This window comes from Elaeis guineensis, chromosome 6, assembly GCF_000442705.2.
Source record: "Elaeis guineensis isolate ETL-2024a chromosome 6, EG11, whole genome shotgun sequence".
Classification (NCBI taxonomy): domain Eukaryota; kingdom Viridiplantae; phylum Streptophyta; class Magnoliopsida; order Arecales; family Arecaceae; genus Elaeis; species Elaeis guineensis.
In genome coordinates this window covers 17,423,256-17,444,728 of record NC_025998.2, presented here as the reverse complement: position 1 = coordinate 17,444,728, position 21,473 = coordinate 17,423,256, and the positions used below count along the sequence as shown (strand labels likewise).

General features: G+C 45.4%; 2 protein-coding genes across 2 annotated transcripts; both read right to left on the bottom strand.

Moving 5' to 3' along the window:
• Positions 1-924: 924 nt before the first annotated feature.
• On the bottom strand, positions 925-6,463 carry LOC105047062 (65-kDa microtubule-associated protein 3). The gene is made up of 13 exons (XM_010925852.3): positions 6,279-6,463; positions 4,984-5,075; positions 4,427-4,633; positions 3,882-4,130; positions 3,567-3,776; positions 3,340-3,495; positions 3,073-3,232; positions 2,811-2,962; positions 2,646-2,733; positions 2,472-2,545; positions 2,074-2,148; positions 1,764-1,998; positions 925-1,646 (listed from the first exon to the last, which is right to left on the bottom strand). Exons 2-13 carry the CDS (start codon positions 5,053-5,055, stop codon positions 1,243-1,245), a joined length of 2,082 nt encoding a protein of 693 aa, XP_010924154.1. The 5' UTR covers positions 5,056-5,075; positions 6,279-6,463; the 3' UTR covers positions 925-1,242.
• A 1,621-nt stretch (positions 6,464-8,084) lies between these two features.
• On the bottom strand, positions 8,085-12,867 carry LOC105047063 (ATP synthase subunit beta, mitochondrial). The gene is made up of 9 exons (XM_010925853.3): positions 12,240-12,867; positions 11,437-11,512; positions 11,249-11,337; positions 10,999-11,116; positions 10,821-10,924; positions 10,568-10,726; positions 10,247-10,471; positions 9,839-10,150; positions 8,085-8,414 (listed from the first exon to the last, which is right to left on the bottom strand). The coding sequence occupies exons 1-9, from the start codon at positions 12,720-12,722 to the stop codon at positions 8,301-8,303; spliced, it is 1,680 nt and encodes a 559-aa protein (XP_010924155.1). The 5' UTR covers positions 12,723-12,867; the 3' UTR covers positions 8,085-8,300.
• Positions 12,868-21,473: the final 8,606 nt, after the last annotated feature.

Here is a 21,473-nt window from a genome sequence, read left to right as displayed (position 1 = left end):
GGTTCCAAGGAATAATCCCTTTTTATATCATCACAGGACTCACATACATACCATTCCATGCCCTTGGAGGGAAAAAGAGAAATTATATTTTACAGATAGGTAAATTCCACATAGGCAATTTAAAAAAAAAAAAAAAAATCTCAGTTACTAAAATTTTGCATTCCCAATGATGTTAGCCTCTAATTTGCGTAGCCTTCAAATTTCAAGTAGTCCATAAAATAGCCACCCAAATTACAAAAAGCTAACTAAAGTTCCCTTGCATCGTCAACTGCAAGAATGAAAGGTGAACCAAGCTGGAAAATGACTGCTAATCAAGCATGCTACAATCAACTCTATTCTGATATAGAAGAAGGTTAAGCCACCCGTTTTATTGAAGTGAGAAAATATTATAAGATAAAACGAGTTGTTGAAGGACGACAGAAACATGAAGTGGACTTCTTGGAGGTTTACATTACGTCGAGAGAGGGGTGACGCTCACAACAATGTCAAGAGAAACCAAAACTGCTGTTTTTTTGCTGCATAGAATGGATCACTTGTTGAAAATACTAGGTGCTCCTTCAAGAACTGTACTTGCTGAAGTTTGACTTGTTGAGGAAAAATATCTGGAAAGATCCTGGAACTTCCTGGACGTTTAGGTCTGCAAATTTTTTCCCGGGTCGAGGTAATGTGATTGCAGTTTAGAAGAAGATGCTCAAGAGTTGCCGAATGGTTGTTGCAGAAGACACATCCCCTAGATTGATGCCAGTTCTCCAGAACAAGTTACCTCTAGGGTTGACTTAATCTTGAAACAAAGCCATTTTCATCATCTGAACTGAGGGTATTTTCACAGTTTGCATAAGGACAGCTCACCCTCCACTGTTCAGGAACTTGTACAACAAATGCAGTAGTAAAGCATTACATAACTTGCCTCTCCAAGCAATTGTATCTTTGTCCAAGGAAGGTTTACATCTGGTAAACAAATCCTGTAAGAGCTGATATTCCTTGCCAAGTCCACATCATTCCATGTAGGCAGAGACATTAAAGAAACGGTACAAATTAACGGCAGCAATACAAACATAAACCCTTAAGATGACACCCAAAAGAGGCGTGATGCAACTGCCAATAGGCAAGGTCCAGCTAACACAGATAGAAAGAACGAAAGAAGACAGCAAATACCATATCAACATATATTGACTAACAAAAGGAAAACAACAATCTTTCAAGTCAGCTAATATTGGCATGATCCAATGTCTACAAGACTCTCTATCTCTTAAGGTAGAATGCAAGCCTTCTCTCTTCAAATGAGTATTCCATCTCCTCCAATGGTGCTTTTGTGACCGCTGCTTCATAAACAAGGCAGGTTGGAGCAGGTGTTGTGGCCATCTGCATGGAGGCAGGCACCGTTACTGGAGTTTTAGGAGTTGAAATGGGCATTATCTTCGGGGTCCTGTTCTCCTCTTCAACATCATTATTTTTTGGCTGAGAGGGTGTCGATAAAATGCTGGGTGTCAACATAATGTTGGGCTGAGAAGGTGTTGATGGGATGCTGTTCACAGGAACTAGGGGGGTAAAGGGCCTGCGTGGCATCTCCACTTCACATGGAGCATTCATGGTGTTGAAAGACAGTTTCTTCACAGGTAGGCCAGCAATGTCTATGCCTCTCCTAGCTGCATGTATTCAAGGTTACATGCTAAAATGCATAACTGGAAACACTTTATCAATTACAAAGAAAAAGGCAGTAACATTTAATATGACTGCCACGTTAAGATCGAAAGAAAACTGACCGGGAGAAAGTGCACTCATATCTTCGGCCTTCTTGGTTGAGCGTGTGGACTTAGGATGAAGCAGATCAGGCTTCGGGGGATGCATGACGGCTCCACCTAGAGATAGCCTTCTGCTGGATCCGCCAGTGGAAGTTCTAGGAATCTTCTTTGCGCTGTGGGCCTTTGAAGGGCTTGGTTGGGACCCAAAGCGAGCTTCCTTTTCAGTTATGAGTTGATCCTGAAGCTTTTTTTGGTCCTGAATCATTGACATGTTTTGTTGATTCAGTGACCCAGCAGAATATGAAATAGTTGAAGAGGGAGAAAAAGTTACCCTCTGTCTCTTGCGCTCTTGCTCTTTCTCCTGCCTCACTATGGTGTATTCTTCCAGCATTGATAGCAGACGAACCTGCAAGAATAAAAATCAATTCAACAATGGATTTATATAAATTCATTTCCCTCTCACTTTTTTGTTTTTTGATGGAATGTGGAGGAAGGTACTTCCCACCTTAATTTTATGAGTACATGTACAAAAGGAAATAAGATCTGAAGAGGTACAAAGAGAGAAAAAGAAAGTTCAGATGAAGCTAAAGAGGAGACATAAGTCCAAATTTGGTGGTGTCCTTTCCTTCAATCATTTTCTCAGACTCCAAGTGTTCCCAAAGATGGAAAGAGTGAAGGATCCATTGTAAAACTGAAAAAATGAAACTCGATCACATAAGAAAAGCTTACACCATCATATGTGAACTCGATCCCCCTATCATTCTCCCATGCTGTAATTTTGGCAGCCAAAGCATCCACCATTGCTGCTCAAGATACAAACAATAACTAATCATACCTTGTAAAATTTACTGCTGGACAGAATTAAACTTCTTGAGACTGAATTCAACTGAATTAGAGGTCAACCTGGAATCTTATTAACCAAAGCACGGGCTTTTTCAGCACGCTTGAGCATAAGATGGGCACCCCTTACAGCACTGTAGCGGTTCTCATCCTGTGAACAATCATACAGACATGTAAGCTGTTGGAGGATGGAGTGCGAAGAGCTCACAAAATGATCAAACGTCCAACCCTGTTGTATTCCTCCAGCCAGGACTCTTCATCACGTGCAGCGAACCATTTTTCAACCTTCTCAAGTATATCCTTCCTGCTAAAAGCTTCCTCTTTAACTTTTGAAACTTGAACCTCAATCTGCTCCAACATTAAAGAGGGATCAACGGCACCTGAAACAGGCAATGGAAAAGATCAGAACGTAAAGTTGTCTTATTAGATGCATGAGGAATTTTATGCGCCATCTTGAAACCCTGTCACCAAACATTGAGCAAATTCTTACCAGCCTCAATAGCTTCAATTGCAAATTCTGTTTCACTGCTTGCTTCAGCAACTAGATGGGTGCGACGACGAAGCTCCTCCAGTTCTGTTTTCTTCTTCAATACTAACTCTTTCATCTTGCTAGCTTTCAGCTGCTCAAGCCTCAAAACTTCTGCCTCCACCTGCATCACAGATGTTTTCCTTCTATAGATCTTATCCTAAACCCAACATATACTGATGGTCAGGGGGAAAAGAAGAAAATCTTATGTTTTCCTCTTCAGTTACTTACATAATTGATGAAGTCCATTGAAAGAGTGTTGGGCTCAGTAATTTCATGTTCTGAAGCAGCTATGTTACATGTTACATTCTGAAACAACTGTTGCTCTTCAACTGGTGTATCCATCAAATTCCACAGTTCCAACATAGTGCTTGCAAGATCTTGAAGCTGCCACAGCTTGGAGTTTTAAGTAACCAAAATAATCCAATAGTAAAAGGTCACTTGACCATATAACTTACCTTCTGCATTCTTTGGATCTTAACCTCTCGCAATCTCTGTATTGCAGAGGCCAGACTTTCAATTGTGTCATTGCTAAAATTCTTTGACCCTTCAGTCTCATCAAGACTAGGGTGTACTTCATGAACAGTCTGTCTGAAATCTATACCCAGTACAAGACATAATGAATTCAAAGTATTTAGATGGTCCATCACCTGCTTCAGGCGATCAGTCTGTAGCAAAGGAAACTTGGTTATATAGGAATAAGGATAGGCAACAACTGTACTTTCTAAAATGATTACTTTAAAAAGAACGGTGACTTTGTAGATAGCTCCCACCTTTTCCTTCTGAAAGGACTGTAGCTGTCTGTGCAATTCTTCAAGCCTTCTTGTGGATAGATCGGATTCATCCATAGCCACCTTGGATGGAGTATACTCTGCTGGCCTGATCTCAATTGAAATCCTTCGTATTTGCTCAATAACTTCAAGAAATTGATTCCATCTATCGTTCTTTCTCTTTCGCATTTCCTCTAACTGAGGGATAATTTCCTTAAGCTCTTCTTTTAAACTTCCAGCCTTCTGATTGGACTGACAACATTAACCAGATTAGTAAGACTAAAAGAAACTATTTGCCACCTATGTTAAATTTTTTACTGGAACTCAGAGCATGTATATGGGTGTTCTGGCCATAACTTAATCATCTTAAAATGAAAGTGAGATGGTTACTCAACTTTCAAGGTTTCTCTCTCTCTACTAAATTTAAGGATATAATTAAACACCAGAGGAGAAAGAGTATATGAGATTTTGACACAAGTAGAGGTTTAAAGAAATCCTGTTCAAGCTATCCAAAAATTGCCATCGAAGGTTGCTGGAGTGGAACAAACCTGCCTGATATGCACTGGTCGCTCACCCATTGCAGAACAGATGGCCGCAAGCTCTGCTTCTGCATCAGCAATGGCTTGCCGCAGCTGAGCTCTGCACCTGTTTGCCTGGTCAACTTTTCTTCTATAAACCTCTAGGCATTCCTGTTCTAGCTCAAGTAGCAGTTTATCTCTTTCAGCATCAGATTCACCAACCTCATCCCATATCATCTGAAATCACATTCATAAACCAGAAAAGAAGATGTTGACAGAGTTAGTAATGCCAAAACCTTCAAACTAGTTCCAATGTCCTCAAAATCAATTACACCAGACCGACTATTTGTGGCTTGTTCTACCACTTAACTATCACAAGCCCAGTCCGCATAATGCAATAAACGTGGTCGGTGATGATCTTGCACTCTAAGCCATGTCACATCAGAGATAGTCTATGATTAACATAGGAAAAAAGATCATGATAACTTTTCCATTTGCCTATATGTTCGACCCAATGAAACTTTAGTAGCAGAGAAGAAACAGAAGTAGTCATTTCGTATAATAGATATCAGAAACTTTGGAGAAACCTGAAGCTCATATAGAAGAGATCCACATGTTGTTTCCATCTGCAAAAGCTGATCGCTTACGAGACTAGCCATAGCGAAAAAAAATGATTTTCCTGCAAGAAAACTTCATATTTAAGATAGCATTTGAGAAGAAAAAACTAGAACATTAGCGAACAATAACATGAGGTGATGAAATAGGTATACATTTGATTTATTTTGACTGTTATTTCTTATACTTTTAAATATGTTTACAGAAGAGTGATCTTCTGATGAGGATAAGAAACTCATATATTTGATTTGCAACATTCATATTTTAACAGCTTTCTACTCCTTTATTTTCTTGCACAGACGTTTCTTTTTCTTCCTTTAAAGCCTAAAAAATTCCATCCAAAGGGAGGGAAAATCGTTGAAACATCCACCAACACCACTTACTTATAACTTTTCCTGAGCAGAATGCCCACCACACATTTCATGAGCTCTTAATGTAACTACTTATATCCAAAAGGAAGAGATGATTTGCTTGATGTGTTTTCTTGACGAACTTTTAACAGGCCCGCCTATTTCTGTACTTCTAGACTACATGCAGTAATATCGCTCTTTTAAACATCCTGTGTAATTTCTTCTCTTCATCTTACATGTTTAGAAAAGCTTTAAACTTCATGATTAAAAATTACATGGAAGCGAATCTTTTAATTGGATTCTGTATTCTGTGATCGCAAATTCACCACCACGGAACATACAAAAGAAAACAATACCAGTACATTGACAAGGACTCTGGCCTTCATCTATTCAATAAAATCTTAGTAAAAGATAATTTGCATGATCTTAAATCAAGTAAATACTACTGTAAAAAAGACATAAAAAAAGAAGCCAATACCACTAATTTATAAAATCAGATAGCAAACTAAGTATTTAATTAGCTAATTTCTTGCGATAGTTCTAAGTCATGGTCCATATTTAATTCACGCAACAAATAAGTAATTTCACTAGGCAAACACATCTGCTTAGCTAAATGAACGCTTTCTATCAGCAGCCCAAATTACTCCAATGAATTCAACCAGCACCAAAAGAACTCAAGAAAAATAGCACACCTTAAAACTTCCATCATTATTCTAGCGCGATCAGTTTATGATATCAACGAGAAGAGAAATTCATCAAACAACAAATCCTAGAGAAACCCTAGAAAGATCTACCGACCAGGAAACAAAACCCTCGACGAATTCATCAAAAAAGAAATCCGAGACAAAAATTCGTCAAAAAAAGAAAGACCTACGAAAAGCCGAATAGTTGGTAGAAATTAGGAGAAGAAAACATACGCGATTTGGAGAAGGAAACAGATCTCAACGGCGACAGTTGGGAGAAGGGAAGAGAGAGAGCGGGCGAAGAAGCTCGGACTGATGGGTCCCACTGGCGGCGATCGGAGAGAGATCGGGAGGAGGACGAGATCGAGATGGGGTGGGAGGAGAATAGAAGAGTAGAAGGCTGTGGTTTGGAACGTATATCTGAATTAAATAAAGATTTTGAACAGGCCCTATCAAAGGAAGCGTTAAATGATGGCACTTTTTAAAATATTTTTCATCCCATTTGATTTCGTCCGTTTATTTTGAAATGGACGGATGGGACATGTTTTCCGGTCACCGGCTGGCCCGGGTTGGGAACGGGGTTACTTGATGGGTTGCTGTTTTCGTAAATATCAATGAATATAGGTCCTTTTTAGAAACGAGATCTCTAAGCCCGGGGGATACGCTATTTCAAAATTTTCACAGTTGACTCCCCCTTGCGGTATGGAGTTCGCTTTAGTATTCGTGCGGGCATCCGTAGAAGACGCTGCGTGAGAGCTTAACTGCTGGGAGACCGAAGGCCAGAGTTGGATCATACCGTTGTGCGTGGACTAATACTGCAAACATGGGAAGCACGTGTCCGAGGAAAGTTAACTACAATAAAAGCTCATGTCTGCACTGAATATTTTATTTTAACCTATCAAATACTTTAAAAAAATAGTCTTTATATTATAGAAATAAAATAAATATTTGAAAAATAAGTGAAGCTTTTTTAAAAAATCTAATCTGGAAATTATTTTGTATGATGAAGTAGTTTATTTCAAACAAAGAGATAGGATCATAAGAAGAACTTAACCCATTTGCTCTAATTTATATATGCTGTGAACAAATACAACAAAATTTCGTTGGTAGACTTTCTTGTTTTTCTATTTTCTAAAAAGACAAGAAAATCTAGTAACTAAAACAATGCCATTATGATGTTTTAAGAGCGTTAAGAGCTTGCTTTGGAAATTCACCACATAATGGGAGGAAAAAAAATTATGATCAGAGATTATCATGGCCAATGAGATTATATCATCAAAGGCAGAGACCAGTCAGGCCAAAATTTAAAGCTTTGTTTATCATAGCTCTTCCATTTATCAAGTAAATTCCTAGATCAGACCTGAAATTTATTTGGGATTTTTCGTTTTCCCTTCTATTTTGAAGCAAAATGTTGAAATAAGACTGGAAAATCCCACCTGCTTGAATGGCTAAGCGTCACTTCGCTGACAAACTGGTGGTAGAAGCCCACACATTCACAGATGTTTTTTAGAAGAAGTCAGCGTTTAACCAAGAGGCAAGAGCGCATACAGAACTATGAGCAGCCCAGGTACTGTGGTACACCTCAGTTGCATGGTCAAGCAGCTGCCACTAACATAATTTTTTGGTCGTATGATCTTCCACATCCAGGCCGTGTACGATTTCATCTTGATAGTAGCCATGACAAGAAACTGCGGGATAAAAAGCTCAATCCCCGAGGTCACGAACAATAGTTTCAGCTTATCAAGCGCAAAGAGCAGTACATTACATGCACGGCACAAAAGATAGAAGTGTGTATTTTGATAAGACCCGAAGATTGAAAAGACTTGAACCAGATGACACTACCATATTTTGGATGAAGGCTACATGCTAGATTCGCTTTATAAAGGATCCACAACGCAAGGATGGCGCACTCGAAAGAATGAGCAAAAGGAGGACACTTGCCTACTGCCAGTAAAAGGCAGCAAACGATCCAGCCACTAGTAGTATCCAACATAAACGAAACAGCATCTATGAAGCACGAATACCCAAAAACCAAAGTGATGGAAGGAGAAACAACTCTCTGCATTTTTTTATTGGGCAGAAAAAATCCCAAACGAGCAGACACTGGCTCTTTTCTAAAAAACCATAAATCCTACCATCATCAACAAAACATAAAAAGCAAAAGTGTTGACCTCAAAAATACAACAACCCTTTTTTGGGGTAAAGTCATCATCAGCTGCATCACTTTCATTATTAAATAGAAAAAAGAACACTCTATCATGTGGCAGACTCCTTGGCAATCTTCTCGGCCTTAGCAATGACTTCCTCAATGCCTCCAACCATGTAAAATGATTGCTCAGGAAGGTCATCATACTTTCCATCCAAAACACCCTGAAAAACAAGATAAAGAGTGCACTAACAGAAAATTCTAAGCACTGATAGTGCATCAATGACAATCAATTTCAGAAAGAGCACTGCAGAGAAAAATACAAGACACTTGACAGAAATAGATCATGCAATTGACAAAACTGAACCATCTCAACCAAAACATGACCCATTACTCTTTTAAGGATAGATAATTGACAGACTATGAGCTGTGCTATAGAGCAGCAATTATGTCTTGCTTCATGGTTGTATAAGAGCATGTATCAGAGTAGCAACCATAATTCAAACTGATTCTTCATCAGCACATCTGCCTTTATGGTTAGCAGAAGATGAAGCATCAATAACTACATAAAACAACACAGTTCTATGCTAGCACTAGCATAGCTGTTGGTGGAAATATCAGCTATGAATTGAGAATGGCAATGAAATGATACAATTTGAATGGTTTCAGAACTAGATCCCTCTCTCTTTGGCATTCTCAAACTAGTCATACAAAGAGAAAGCAACTTCAGTTATTTACTCCATATTGAAGAGTGATGAATGATATTATATACCAAGTTAACAAAATTACAGCAGAACCATTCCTGAGATTGCAGAAAACGGACAAACATAGTGCATTGTCCTATAATGCTAAGGGACCGATAAAAAAATGGAGTAAAGATTACAGACAGAAGCTCACAACTATAACACCTATACACCTTTATGCTAATAATGTTTCGCTAACTGCTGCATAATTCTTTTTTTTCAGTGAGGCTGCATAATTCAACTCCAGCTATGTTCAATATTTAAATATCATTGATAATGACTAAAATTTCTCATCATAATCAAGTGCATCCAATAATTGAAAACAGTACAGAAGCATAGAGTGTTGTACTCATCTGTGTGGCTTGCTTCAGAAAGTTCATTTTGCAATACAAACTACCTCTGTGCTCACTTTTATGATTAAACAGAAAACCAGCAAAAATAGCATAATATGAAAACAGGGAGATTTCATATGAGATTGAAAAGAAAAAAACAGCACCAATCTGCAACTTATTTAGACAGTATGTATTGCAGATGAAACACATGGGAAAAACAATTAAAACGATTACAACATTGGACAAGCATGGTCAAATGTGAACCAGATTTAGGTCCACCTATAACAAAATAAAATAGCCCATGCAGAATATGAAAACAGCTTCTGCAACATGCTCCCATTGTCACTTTATTTACCACTTCAGCTTGTTAAAAGAATTACATGCAGACAATTGACAAGATGAAATGGTAAACTGTAAGCCACTAGAATGCAGAACATGAAATGTGCATGTGCATAAGTGAACACTAGTTTAAAATTTTTCTCAATTAAATTTTATAATCCTGACATGTCCTTTGCCCAATATATGGTTATAAACAACAAATGGTTTGCATTCCTATTAAAATGTTTTACTCACCTGGAAGCTGTTGACACTCTCTTTCAATTCAACATACTTTCCAGGTGCACCTGTGAAAACTTCAGCAACATGGAAAGGCTGGCTTAGGAACCGTTGAATCTTTCGAGCACGAGCCACTGTCAATTTGTCATCTTCACTGAGCTCATCCATTCCCAAAATTGCAATAATATCCTGGAGATTCTTATAATTCTGAAGAACCTTCTGAACACCACGAGCAGTGTTATAGTGCTCTTCTCCTAATACATGTGGTGAAAGCATTCTAGATGTGGAGTCTAGAGGATCAACAGCAGGATAGATACCAAGCTCAGAAATCTATTTAGGGAAAACGAACCGAGTTAGGAAAAGAACCTTTCGACATGGAAAAAATAACTTTAGAAATATGTTACAAGAACATCTACGTAAACAAACCTGTCGGGACAACACAGTTGTAGCATCAAGATGGGCAAAGGTAGTTGCTGGAGCTGGATCTGTCAAGTCATCAGCAGGCACATAAATAGCTTGCACTGAGGTAATGGAACCCTTCTTTGTTGTTGTGATACGTTCTTGCAGCCCTCCAAGATCAGTAGCAAGAGTTGGTTGGTAACCGACGGCAGATGGGATACGACCAAGCAACGCAGACACTTCAGAGTTCGCCTGAATAATTTATGAGAATATGTGAAACTAGGCCACAATCATTGAGATGCAATACCAGGAACAGACTTCAGCAACTTCAATTTCCTGCAAGCTTACCTGGGTAAACCTGAAAATGTTGTCTATAAAGAGAAGCACATCTTGTCCTTCAGCATCTCGAAAGTGCTCAGCAACTGTCAAACCAGTCAAACCAACACGTGCACGAGCACCTGGAGGCTCATTCATTTGCCCATACACAAGGGCGCACTTGCTCTCACCCTGCCATCCAGAACCACTAACTGAGAATTGCAGGCCTCAAAAGAGAAAAAAATAATGCATGAACATAGAACAAAATTGAAAATGTGACAGTGACCTGCTTGTCACCAAGCTTAATAACACCACTCTCAATCATTTCCCTGTACAAGTCATTGCCCTCACGAGTACGTTCTCCGACACCAGCGAAGACAGAGAAACCACCTGGCAGAAAGAAATTTAATGAATGCAATAATTTTAAATCAAAATTTCGATGGATGAACACTCTTAAAACAAACCATGAGCTTTAGCAACATTGTTGATCAATTCCATAATAAGTACAGTTTTTCCAACACCAGCACCACCAAACAGTCCAATCTTTCCTCCCCTCTGATATGGTGCCAGAAGATCAACAACCTATGGATAGCAGCAAAAAAACACACAACACATTGATTAGGATAGAATATCAAACCTAAACTTCTGATAATCCACCATCTGAAATTAAAAAGCACATCAATAAAAAGTGAGCTTGAGGAAGAAAAACCATACCTTAATTCCAGTAACAAGAATCTGCTGTTCAGTCGCCTGCTCAACAAAAGCAGGTGCCTCACGATGGATGGGAAGGAAGTGACTGGTCGCTATTTATGAACAGAAAGAGAGTTATTAGAAATAACAATTAGAAAAATGACTGTTCCCATCACAAATGAGAAATATTGAACAGATCCGCGTAGTCTTACTTATTTCACCCTTCTCATCAATTGGTTCACCGATAACATTAATGATGCGTCCAAGGGTAGCCCTCCCAACAGGGACCTAACAAACATTGAAACAAGGTCCGATAAATCACAAAAAGATGAGGTAGCCAGACCCGTGCAGAAAGAAACATAACCAGCCAATGATCATCTGCTCACACCAGCCAAGCTATAAAACCAACTAATTCAATTCAGTGATACAAACAAAAAAATGGAACAAGCTTGTCGATCAACAGTCAGACAATCCGATGAAATTCCAGAGCTCATCTCAATCTTATTCAATACCAATATAGGAGAGAGATAAGCCAAAAATCATATCTTCGGGGATGCATTGTATGTTTAACTATCAGGACGAATCTAAAATGTTTGATAAATATTCCCAACCAAACAGATACTATTCAGTTGGATCTGAGCAAACCAAGCAGTTTAAAGAAAAATCACAAGATATCCCGCAAAAAGATAAATAGTGTGGAATAATGATGTATGATATCAGTGTTCTCGTCTATCCTCTAATGGAGAAAGGAATTTTATACTAGAATTTCATCAAGAAAGGCTTATGATACAGGCATCGATTTATTAATAGACCTTACCACCAAACTTATGTTTAATAAAAAGAGATAAAAATCGATCACTGGCCAAACTCTGCACTACCAAAAAAAAAAAAAAAAACGAAAACTAAACAGATCAGATCCAAGACAGAATAATATTCTCCTATGAAATTTTATAATATGAAGAGGTCGTTTCATGTCAGTTCCAAAAAAAAAAGGAAAAAGGTATGTAAAACTTACGGTGATTGGAGACCCAGTATTCAAAACTCTCTGACCACGGACGAGCCCTTCGGTCCCATCCATGGCGATGGTCCTCACCATGTTCTCTCCCAGATGCTGCGCGACCTCCAGAACCAGGCGGATCGAGTTGTCGAGCACCTCGAGAGCCGTCAAGATCGGCGGCAGCCCCTCATCGAACCGGACGTCCACGACGGCGCCGATCACCTGGCACACGCTTCCTACCGCGCCAGCACCGGTGAACTCGTCGGTGATCTTGCCACTGGGGCCGCCGGTGGCCTTCGCGGGCGACGGCGGGGACGGGGGGGCCTTCACCGCCGCGGCCGTGGCGTACTCGACGGCGCGGGAGAGGAGGAAGCCGGCGGGGGACGGGCGGGAGATGGGGGGAGGGTAAGAGATCCGGGGGGTCGGGAAGGCGGATTTGGGCGCCGGGGAGCGGCGGGGGGAAGAGCGGAGGAGGGAGGAGAGGACCCGGCGGGAGGCCATCGCCGGAACGGGGGGCTAGAGTCTCGGAGCTAGGCTTTTGTTTGATTTTTTATTTCCTTTTAGTCCATATCTTGCGTCGGATTACACTGTTCGACTTTCCGCGGCCGGCGGCCCTTCTCTCCCTTTTGGTGGGCGCTTTCTAGGGCGAGGAACGTCCAGGCTCGCGAGGGAGTAAAAGCCGGACGTCAACGCCGTGTGAATTGGAGTTTTGGGAGTGTTTGGAGTCCGGGTTGATTGGGCTATTGAGAAAACTAGTGGCTTGTTCCGGTGCATGTTGCTAGGGTGTGGATTGGCAATTTGGGCCTCTGGATGCAATTGCAGACTTCCCGTTCGGATGGCCTTACTTCCAATTTGCATCGTCGTGTTATGGCTGGTACCACCTTGTCATTCGTCCGCATCCTATCTTGTTAGGTTTTGATGCTCCAAAATCTTATTTGATTTTTTCTATCACTAACATTCGTTGATTGTCTGATTTGGCACTAATTTATTCACCGACAATCGATTAACCGATTATGTGTTTGACTGGTATAGTTAATATTGCGGCCAATCCCCTCGTCGCCTGATCGTCGGGAATGAGCGCCTGCAAAAGAAGTCCGCACTGACCGATGGTGACTCCGACGGGGACCCTCCGACGGTCAAGTCAGAGAGGAGACTAGGCAACAGTAGAAAAGAATCAAGAAGCTCAGCGAGAGAGAGAACTAGGGCTTCAAAAGAACCCCTGCAGCACTGTTGCCTTCCCCGTTTTATAGTAGAGCGCGGCATGGCGCCGTCATTAATGGCGCAAACAATGGGAGGAGTTGTCAAATCACCGGAGGCTGTCAGAGTCACCGCGGACTGTCAAGTCGCCGTAGGCTTGTCACATTATTGGGGTTAATCTATGTCCTTGGCAGGACAATGTCCTAGGACGGCTATGCCGCATGCCTTTGTCAGGACGGCGGCCCTCAGTAATCGTACGGCGTTTGAAAAAGCCGACCGACTATACGTCGGCATTTGGTTGTAGGATGTCGGGTGAAGACCTAGGGACCCTCCGACGGTCAGTCGGGCATGTTGCGGGAGTCGGATATCAGGCTCCGTAGTTCGGCCAGTCGGGAATGGAGAGGGTCTGTCCGACCTCCATATATTCGATCGAACGGTGTCGGCAGTCGTCGGTCGGTGCGGTCGGTAGAGTCGGGCACCGGTCAGGCGGGCCCAACGGTAAGTCGGCGGGAGAGGGATCGGTCGGTATATCCCAACAGTTGCCCCCCACTCCTGAGTCGGATGGCGTACTGGCCAACGTCCTCGCGTGGAACGGCGGCGTCGGGCGAAAGGAGTGGATATCCATCGCATTATGCTCCGACTCTGACGATCGTATCAACGTTCGGTCCGACGCTAGATGTCTTATGGGTATCGGGCGTCTCGTCGGTGTCAGATGTCCCATCGGTGTCAGGCGTCCCATCGGTGTCAGACATCCTATCGGAAATAGAAACCGCCGTTCCCGCCGTCTCTTCGGGAACGCGAATCGCCATGGCTTTTTCGCTGCATGGCAGGGGGCTATTGGGCCGGATCCGCTCAAGCTGATGGAGGTGACGTGGCCTGATCTGGGACAGGTGCGTCGAATCGTCGGGCCGAAAGAAGACCCAGATGCTGCCACGTATCACGATCTGGGAGATCCTCGCTGGCCGTACTTTCATTTCGACTGTTGAGGAGCACTATATATACAGGGTCACCTGCATCCAAAATTTTACTTTTCAAGCCTGTTGTCGAGATCCTGATTGAGCGGTCCCTTGTGTCCCAAGTAGTTGTCCCCGTCTCCTCTCTTAGAGGGTTTTCTAGGAGCTTTCGTCCTTATCTTCCTGTGTTCTTTTCGCTCCCTTGGAATTTTTTGTCTCTTTCTTCTTCTTCACTTTTCGTTCTCGGTTCTGGTGTCATGGCTAGAACTTCACCACGAGGGAGTCGGTCGGAAAATCTGACTGACGATTCTCGATCGACCCCGGAAGTGGAGGTCTCTTCACTTTTGGGGCCGAACGTCGATCGACTCCTGGAGCAGTACTGCATCTCGGAGCAGTTTCGGCTGTTCGCCCCTGGAACCGATGGTCGGGTCAACAATCCGCCTGCGGGCCAGGTGGCTTTCTACATCGAGGACCTCCGGGCCGGTCTCTGCTTTTCGGTTTTGGAGTTTGTCCGGAACGTGCTGGACTACTACGGACTGTGTCCGTCGCAGCTGGCGCCGAACTCGGTCCGACTGGTAGTCAGCTTTGCTCTGCTATGTCGGCTTTTACCGATCAATCCTCGCATTTCGCTCTTTCGAGCCTTTTTTGTTCTCCGACCCCACCCTAAAGCCCGAGGGTGGTGGTATTTCAACCCTCGGAAGGGTCTCTCCTTTATCACTGGTCTTCCATCGTCGATTCATGGATGGAAGAACCAGTTCTTCTTTGTCTCTTCTCCTGTTCCCTGAGGGTTCCCTTTCCGCTGGGGGGACCCCCGAACCCAACCAAATGAGAACAGTTGGGTGGAGGCCGGGGATCGAGAAGACTTCCACCGTCTGAAGGACATCTCGATGCCGAAGCAGAAGGAGCTTGTCACCGAGCAAGCCCTGTACGACGCCAGTCTGAGCTCGGTTCCTCACTTAGGTCTGCTTTCTTCTCTTTTCTTCTTTTTTCTTTTCTTTCTTTTTTGGTGCTGATTCTCTGTTGAAACTACACACATGCCACCGAGGGTGAGGTTGACGGAAGCCGACGTTCAGCAACACGCGGCACGGAAGAGGCCGACGCAAGGAGCCGAACCATCACGGCCTCCCAAGAGGCCTCAAGTAGCACCGCCGAGCGAGCCGACGGTAGCGGGAGCTGAGTCGGACCGGGAGCCGATCATTGCACTGTCGGTGCCGACAGTGCCTGTTGAAGCCCCGTCCGAGGAACGGTCGGCTGAGGGAGCGGCCTCACCCGAGAGACAGGCAGTCGAGGAGACGATCGAGGATGTGCCGGCTGTTCAACCGGTGGAAGAGGTTCGGGCAGAGGCGCGCGAGCCCGAACAACCTGCGTCAGTGGTTGCCGCGCCCTCGGGAGGGGCCCAGTTGGGCTCGAGCGTGCCCTCCCTTTCTGATGTCAAGGCCTGGGTGTCCGCACGAGAGAAGGCCCCGATGGCACCTGGCGACGATAGGAGGTCGGCTGGCCGTGGAGCATCGACCGACTCCCCGCTTCCCGAAGGAGCGTCGGCCCTGGCCAACCATGACTTGGCTAGGAGGCTATGCCAGGCAGTTATTCTCCCGGCCGATATTGAGGTCATGAAGAATCAATGGGTATCTGATATGCTGTCCTCTTTCTACCCGACTATGATCCGGGTAAGTCTCTTTCCTTTTTGTTTTTGTTGTCATTTTTCATATGTTCGGTCTTCTGACGGTCGGCTTTGTTGTTTGCAGTTGATTTATAATATATCCGAGCTGGAGGCTGGATATCGGAGATTCGACGATCTCCGAGTGGCCTGAAAAGACAAAGCCATGGCCGCCGAGGCCGACAAGGCGGTATTGGTCGACCAGTTGCAGCAGTCGGTCGACCAGGAGGCCCGACTTGAGGGGGAGATCTCCTGCCTCACCGAGGAGGTCTCCCGACTTAACGGTGCCCTGGCCGCTTCAGGGACCGAGCTGCAATCGGCTCGCGAGGATGCCAAGCGAAAGTCCCGCACTGTTCGCCGGCTACGTCATGAGCGGGACGACTTCGCCAAGAAACTCAAGGCCGAACGCGAGCAGCTCCGAATAAGCTTAGGGAATCTCGCCAAGGCTGAAGAGAACCTGTCCACCACTTAAGCCGACGTGGACATAGCAAGGGCGGAGGCGGAGTCAACGAAAGAGGCCATGGGTCGGACCGTAGAGGACTTCTGCGGCTCCGAGGAATATTGAGAAGAACTTCTGGATAGTGACTTCCTTTCGACCGAGTGGGGTACGAGGATGCTCGAAAAGCTGTCCGGAGCCTGTATCCGGAGCTCGATCTCGGTAGCATCGTCCCGCCAGAGTCGGAGGCCCAAGCCGTGGGAGAGATGGCCGATCCGTCGTCGGGAGATTGCACCACCGTGGTGGAAGCCGACGCAGACCAAGCTGCCGAAGGCCAGGCGGCTCCGACCCCTGAAGCTACCCCGACCCGAGCGGAAACGTCGATCGCCCCTAGTCTTCTTCTGATGGAAGAAGCTGACTCCGGTGATTAGTCGGAGTTTTATTTTTACATTTGTTTGATGTACTTGTAGTCGGGCTTCGGCCTATTTTTGTAATCTCAATTTCAAGTCTGAATGAAATCAAAACATACTTTTTTTAACTTTTTCTCTTACTTGAATTGCTTAGTGTGTCTGGAATGTATGTTTCGCCGAAACATCTTTGAACGTATAAGTCGTAGGCCCGATGCACTAGGTGAGATCCCAGATAGCTAGTCGGGACAGTCGGTAGCGCGCGCGCCATGTTAAAGGCGGAGCGAGTTCCGATTCTCGATCGACCTCCCGATCGTCGTATGACCCGACAGTCGAGAGTTTAAGTTGAGCGCCCATTACCCAGACCTAAGTCGGGCATGTTCGTCGAGTCGGGCGTAGCTCCTTGAGCCGATCGTGTTGTAGGGTCCGATAGCTGAACGATGTCCGACGTATTTAGTAGATGACAAGTCGGTCATCTGTTGCCTGATTCTTTGTCGGGCGTATGCGTCGAGACGTGCGGTAAACGGTGGTAAGCCGAATACCCTTCGACCGGTCGTGACCTGGTCGGTGGGTTACGAACGCGACATGGGTCGCGTTGGCCTTTTGCCTTTCTTGGTCGGAGCCAAGTCGGCAAGTTAGCTAGTCGCCTTGCTCGGGTGCTAGCTGAGGAAGGGGCACGGCTTAAACTTAAGGGGGTCCCGTCGCCATCGCCAGCCTTCCGCCAAAGTAGATATGTCAGTCGTCGTAAGAGTCCGATGCGCCGTCGGCGATTGGGCCGCAGATTCCTAGTGGAACGCCGGGCCCAAGTCATGGCATCGGGGTTCGCACTACCAACGAGCGCCGACGCACCGTTGGAGAGCCGAGATTGTAGACTCCAAAGTTTTGAAGCTAAATATGTATTCCGAACAAGGGCACACAGAATTTACTGATGGTACAACCTTAGATTGTCGGCATTTCAAGTTCGGAGAATGGCACTTCCTTCTAAGGTCTCCAGTCAGTAAGCTCCCGGCCCATAGGCGTCTACTATCTTGTAGGGTCCTTCCCAGTTCGGAGCCAGCTTTCCTTGGTCTAGAGGCCTTGAAACTTCTGCTTTTCTCAAAACTAGGTCTCCAGACCGGAAAAGCTTCGGCTTAACCCCTAGTGTTGTAGTATCGGACTACTCTCTGTTGGTAGGAAGCCATGCGGAGTCGAGCCTCGCACCGGAGCTCGGATAGGAGGTCCAAGTCGGCCCTTCGGCACTTGGAGTTGTCCAGTTCGCAGTACTGCTCGACTCTAGTTAATGGTAGCCCGATCTCGAGCGGAATCATCGCCTCCGTCCCATAGGCCAAGCTGAAAGAAGATTCTTCGGTCGGGACACGGGGTGTCGTTCGGTACGCTCATAGGACGGAATTCAATTCTTCGACCCAGAGGCCTTTGGCTTCATTCAGTCAGGTCTTTAGTCCATGCAGAATCGTCCAGTTGGTCACCTCGACTTTGCTGTTGGACTGTGGGTGTCCGACCGAGGTCAGTCGGTGCGTGATATGAAATCTCGCACAGAACTTTCGAAAGTCTCGATTGTCGAATTATCGTCCATTGTCGGTGATAATGGTGTGCGGTAGTTCGAACCTGAAGATGATAGACTTCTGGACGAAGTCTTCCATCTTCCACTCGGTGATCTGTGCCAGGGGTTCGGCTTCTACCTATTTAGTGAAGTAGTCGATTGTGATGACTATGAACTTTCTCTGATCAGATGTCGGGGGAAAAGGACCGAGTATGTCGGTCTCCCACTGGGCGAAGGGCCACGGGCGACAATGGGAGTGATCTGGCTGGCTGGTCGGTATTGTATGTTGGCGTATCTCTGGCATGGCTCACACTTCCGAACCAACTCAGTCGTGTCCTTTCTCATGGTGGGCCAATAATAACCCTGTCGTAGGACTTTGTAGACCAAAGATTTGCCCCCCAAGTGATTTTCGCAGATCCCTTCATGCACTTCTCGGAGCGTGCAGTCCGCGTCGGTCGGCCCCAGGCACCTGAGCAAGAGAAGGGAGAACGATCTTTTGTAGAGTCGGCCATCCATTATCACGTATTGGGAGGCCGCCCATCGGAGTCGTTTGGCTTCCGTGGGATCTTTCGGGTTGGTTCCGTCGGTCAAATATCGTATGATCAGATCCATCCAGCTTGGTTCGGTCGTTAGTTGCAGCACCTCTTCGGCCTTGTCGATGCTCGACTGCTTGAGGCTCTCCACCAGCATCTGACCCAAGACATCGTAGGCTGATGTCGCAAGCCTGGAGAGTGCATCGGCTCGAGCGTTCTCCGATCTGAGAATGTGGGAGATCTCGAAATGCTTGAAGTGTATCACGAGATCTTTCACCTTCTGGAGATATTTTGCCATGGTCGGATCTTGCGCCTCAAAGTCACCTTTAACTTGCCCCACGATCAGCTGGGAGTCGGAGAAGACTCTGAGGCTGTCGATCCCAAGCTCCTTCACTACTCTCAAGCCAGCGAGGAGCGCTTCGTACTCGGCTTGATTATTGGAGGCTTTAAAGTCGAATCGGAGAGCGTACATGGTAACCACTCCCTCCAAGTTGGTGAGCAGGAACCCGACCCCGCTCCCTCGAGCATTGGAAGCTCCGTCGATGTACAACACCCAGATAGACCCGGGGTCAGGTTTGGAGATTGCAACTTCTCTGAAACTCCCATCTTCTGATCCTCGATCGGTCATCGGGCACTCCGCAATAAAGTCGGCCAAGATCTGAGCTTTCAAGGCTGGTCGTGGTCGGTACTGGATGTCGAACTCACTTAGCTTCATTGCCCATTTCGTCAGTCATCCTGATGTATCGGGGTGGTGCAAGATCACCCTCAGGGGCTGGTCGGTGAGGACCACAATAGCGTGCACTTGGAAATACGAACGGAGTCGTTGCGCAGACACGATCAAGGTGAATATCATTTTCTCCGTCTTTGAGTATCGGGCTTCGACTTCATGGAGTACTTTGCTGGTGTAATATATGGGTTGGTGAATTCGGCTCTCGTTCTCCCGAACGAGTACCGAGCTAACCACCTATGGGGAGGTTGCCAAGTAGAGGTACAGTGTTTCCCGACTTTCGACTTCACAAGCAACGATGGGGAGGCCAGGTACCATTTCAGATCCTCAAAGGCTTGCCAACACTCGTCTGGCCAAGAGAAGTCCTTCACCTGTCTCAGGATCTTGAAGAACGGGAGGCATCTCTCTGCCGACCGAGAGATGAATCGGTTGAGTGCGATGATCCTTCCGTTAAGCTGCTGGATCTCCTTCTTGGTAACCGGATGCCGCATGTCGATGATAGCCTTTATCTTCTCAGTGTTAGCCTCAATTCTCGTTGGAAAATGAAGAACCCGAGAAACTTTTCCGAAGTCACCCCGAAGGCACACTTAGTTAGATTTAACCTCATCCGATGTCGTCGAAGAGTGCGAAAAATTTCTTCGAGGTCTTGGACGTGGTCTGAGGTCTGCACACTCTTTACCAGCATGTCGTTCAGTACACCTCCATATTGTGCCTGATTTGATCTTTGAAGATCTTATTGACAAGTCGCTGGTAGGTGGCTCCGGCATTTTTCAGCCCGAAGGGCATTACCCTGTAGCAGTAAAGGCCCTTGACAGTCACAAAGGCTGTGTGTTCCTCATCTTCGGGCTCCATCCGGATCTAATTGTATCCAACGAAGGCGTCCATGAAGCTAAGCAGTCGATGTCCGGACGTTGCATCTACCAGTTGGTCGATTTTTGGAAGTGCGAAGCTGTCCTTAGGGCAGGCACGATTTAGGTCGATATAGTCAATGTAGATCCTCCACCTCCCGTTGGCTTTTTCACCATGACAACATTGGCGAGCCAATCGGGGTACGTGGTTTCTTTAATGAAGCCTACCTCGAGCAGCTTGTCTACTTCCTCGTCAACGGTCTTTTGTCTTTCAGGAGCGAATGACCGCTTCTTCTGCCTCACCGACCTCATTCCAGGGTGATGTTGAGTCGGTGAGTCACCATCTCCGGGGGGATGCTGGACATATCCGCTGCCGACCAAGCGAATATGTCAGCATTGGCTTTCAGCAGCTCCACTAGCTGCCGTTGCTCAGGGTCGGATAATTGGGATCCGACCCAGACCACTCGATCGGATCTTCTGCTATCGGATGGAAACCAGCTGTTCAGTCAGTTGCCCCGTTCTTCCTCTCTCCGTTGTCCAGCCTGTCGGCCGTCAGGAAGTCCTTCGCTTTGTTACTTCGAATAGAGATTTGGAAGCATTGCCGGGCGAGCTGTTGGTCCCCGCGCATCTCCCCGACTCCATTTTTGGTAGGTCGAAACTACGGCTTTGAGGGCATTTAGTCCAGTCTTCCAAGTATGGCGTTGTAGGCCAAAGGTATTTGGACGACCGTAAAAGTTAAGTGGACGGTGCTTTGTCGTGGTTCGGTTCCGACTATCACGAGAAAAGTAACTTCTCCTTCCACCGTGACGGCTTCCTCGACGAAACCCACCAGGGGCATGGAGACTCTTTCGAACCAATCAGCCAACAGTCGCATCCGGGAGAAGGTCGAGTAAAACAAAATATTAGTCGAACTTCTATTATCAACAAAAATCCTTCTTACATCATAATTTCTAT

What these genes read in the sequence shown, in the direction of transcription:
- LOC105047062 (XM_010925852.3), bottom strand. Translation starts at nt 5,055, where the DNA reads ATGGCTAGTCTCGTAAGCGATCAGCTTTTGCAGATGGAAACAACATGT. An exon ending in CTCTTCTATATGAGCTTCAG is followed by an intron (nt 4,634 to 4,983) that starts GTTTCTCCAAAG and finishes ATGTGATTTCAG; the next exon opens with ATGATATGGGATGAGGTTGG. An exon ending in AATTGAAGCTATTGAGGCTG is followed by an intron (nt 2,963 to 3,072) that starts GTAAGAATTTGC and finishes TGCCTGTTTCAG; the next exon opens with GTGCCGTTGATCCCTCTTTA.
- LOC105047063 (XM_010925853.3), bottom strand. Translation starts at nt 12,722, where the DNA reads ATGGCCTCCCGCCGGGTCCTCTCCTCCCTCCTCCGCTCTTCCCCCCGC. An exon ending in TGATGAGAAGGGTGAAATAA is followed by an intron (nt 11,338 to 11,436) that starts GTAAGACTACGC and finishes GTTCATAAATAG; the next exon opens with CGACCAGTCACTTCCTTCCC. An exon ending in CAATGTTGCTAAAGCTCATG is followed by an intron (nt 10,925 to 10,998) that starts GTTTGTTTTAAG and finishes TCTTTCTGCCAG; the next exon opens with GTGGTTTCTCTGTCTTCGCT.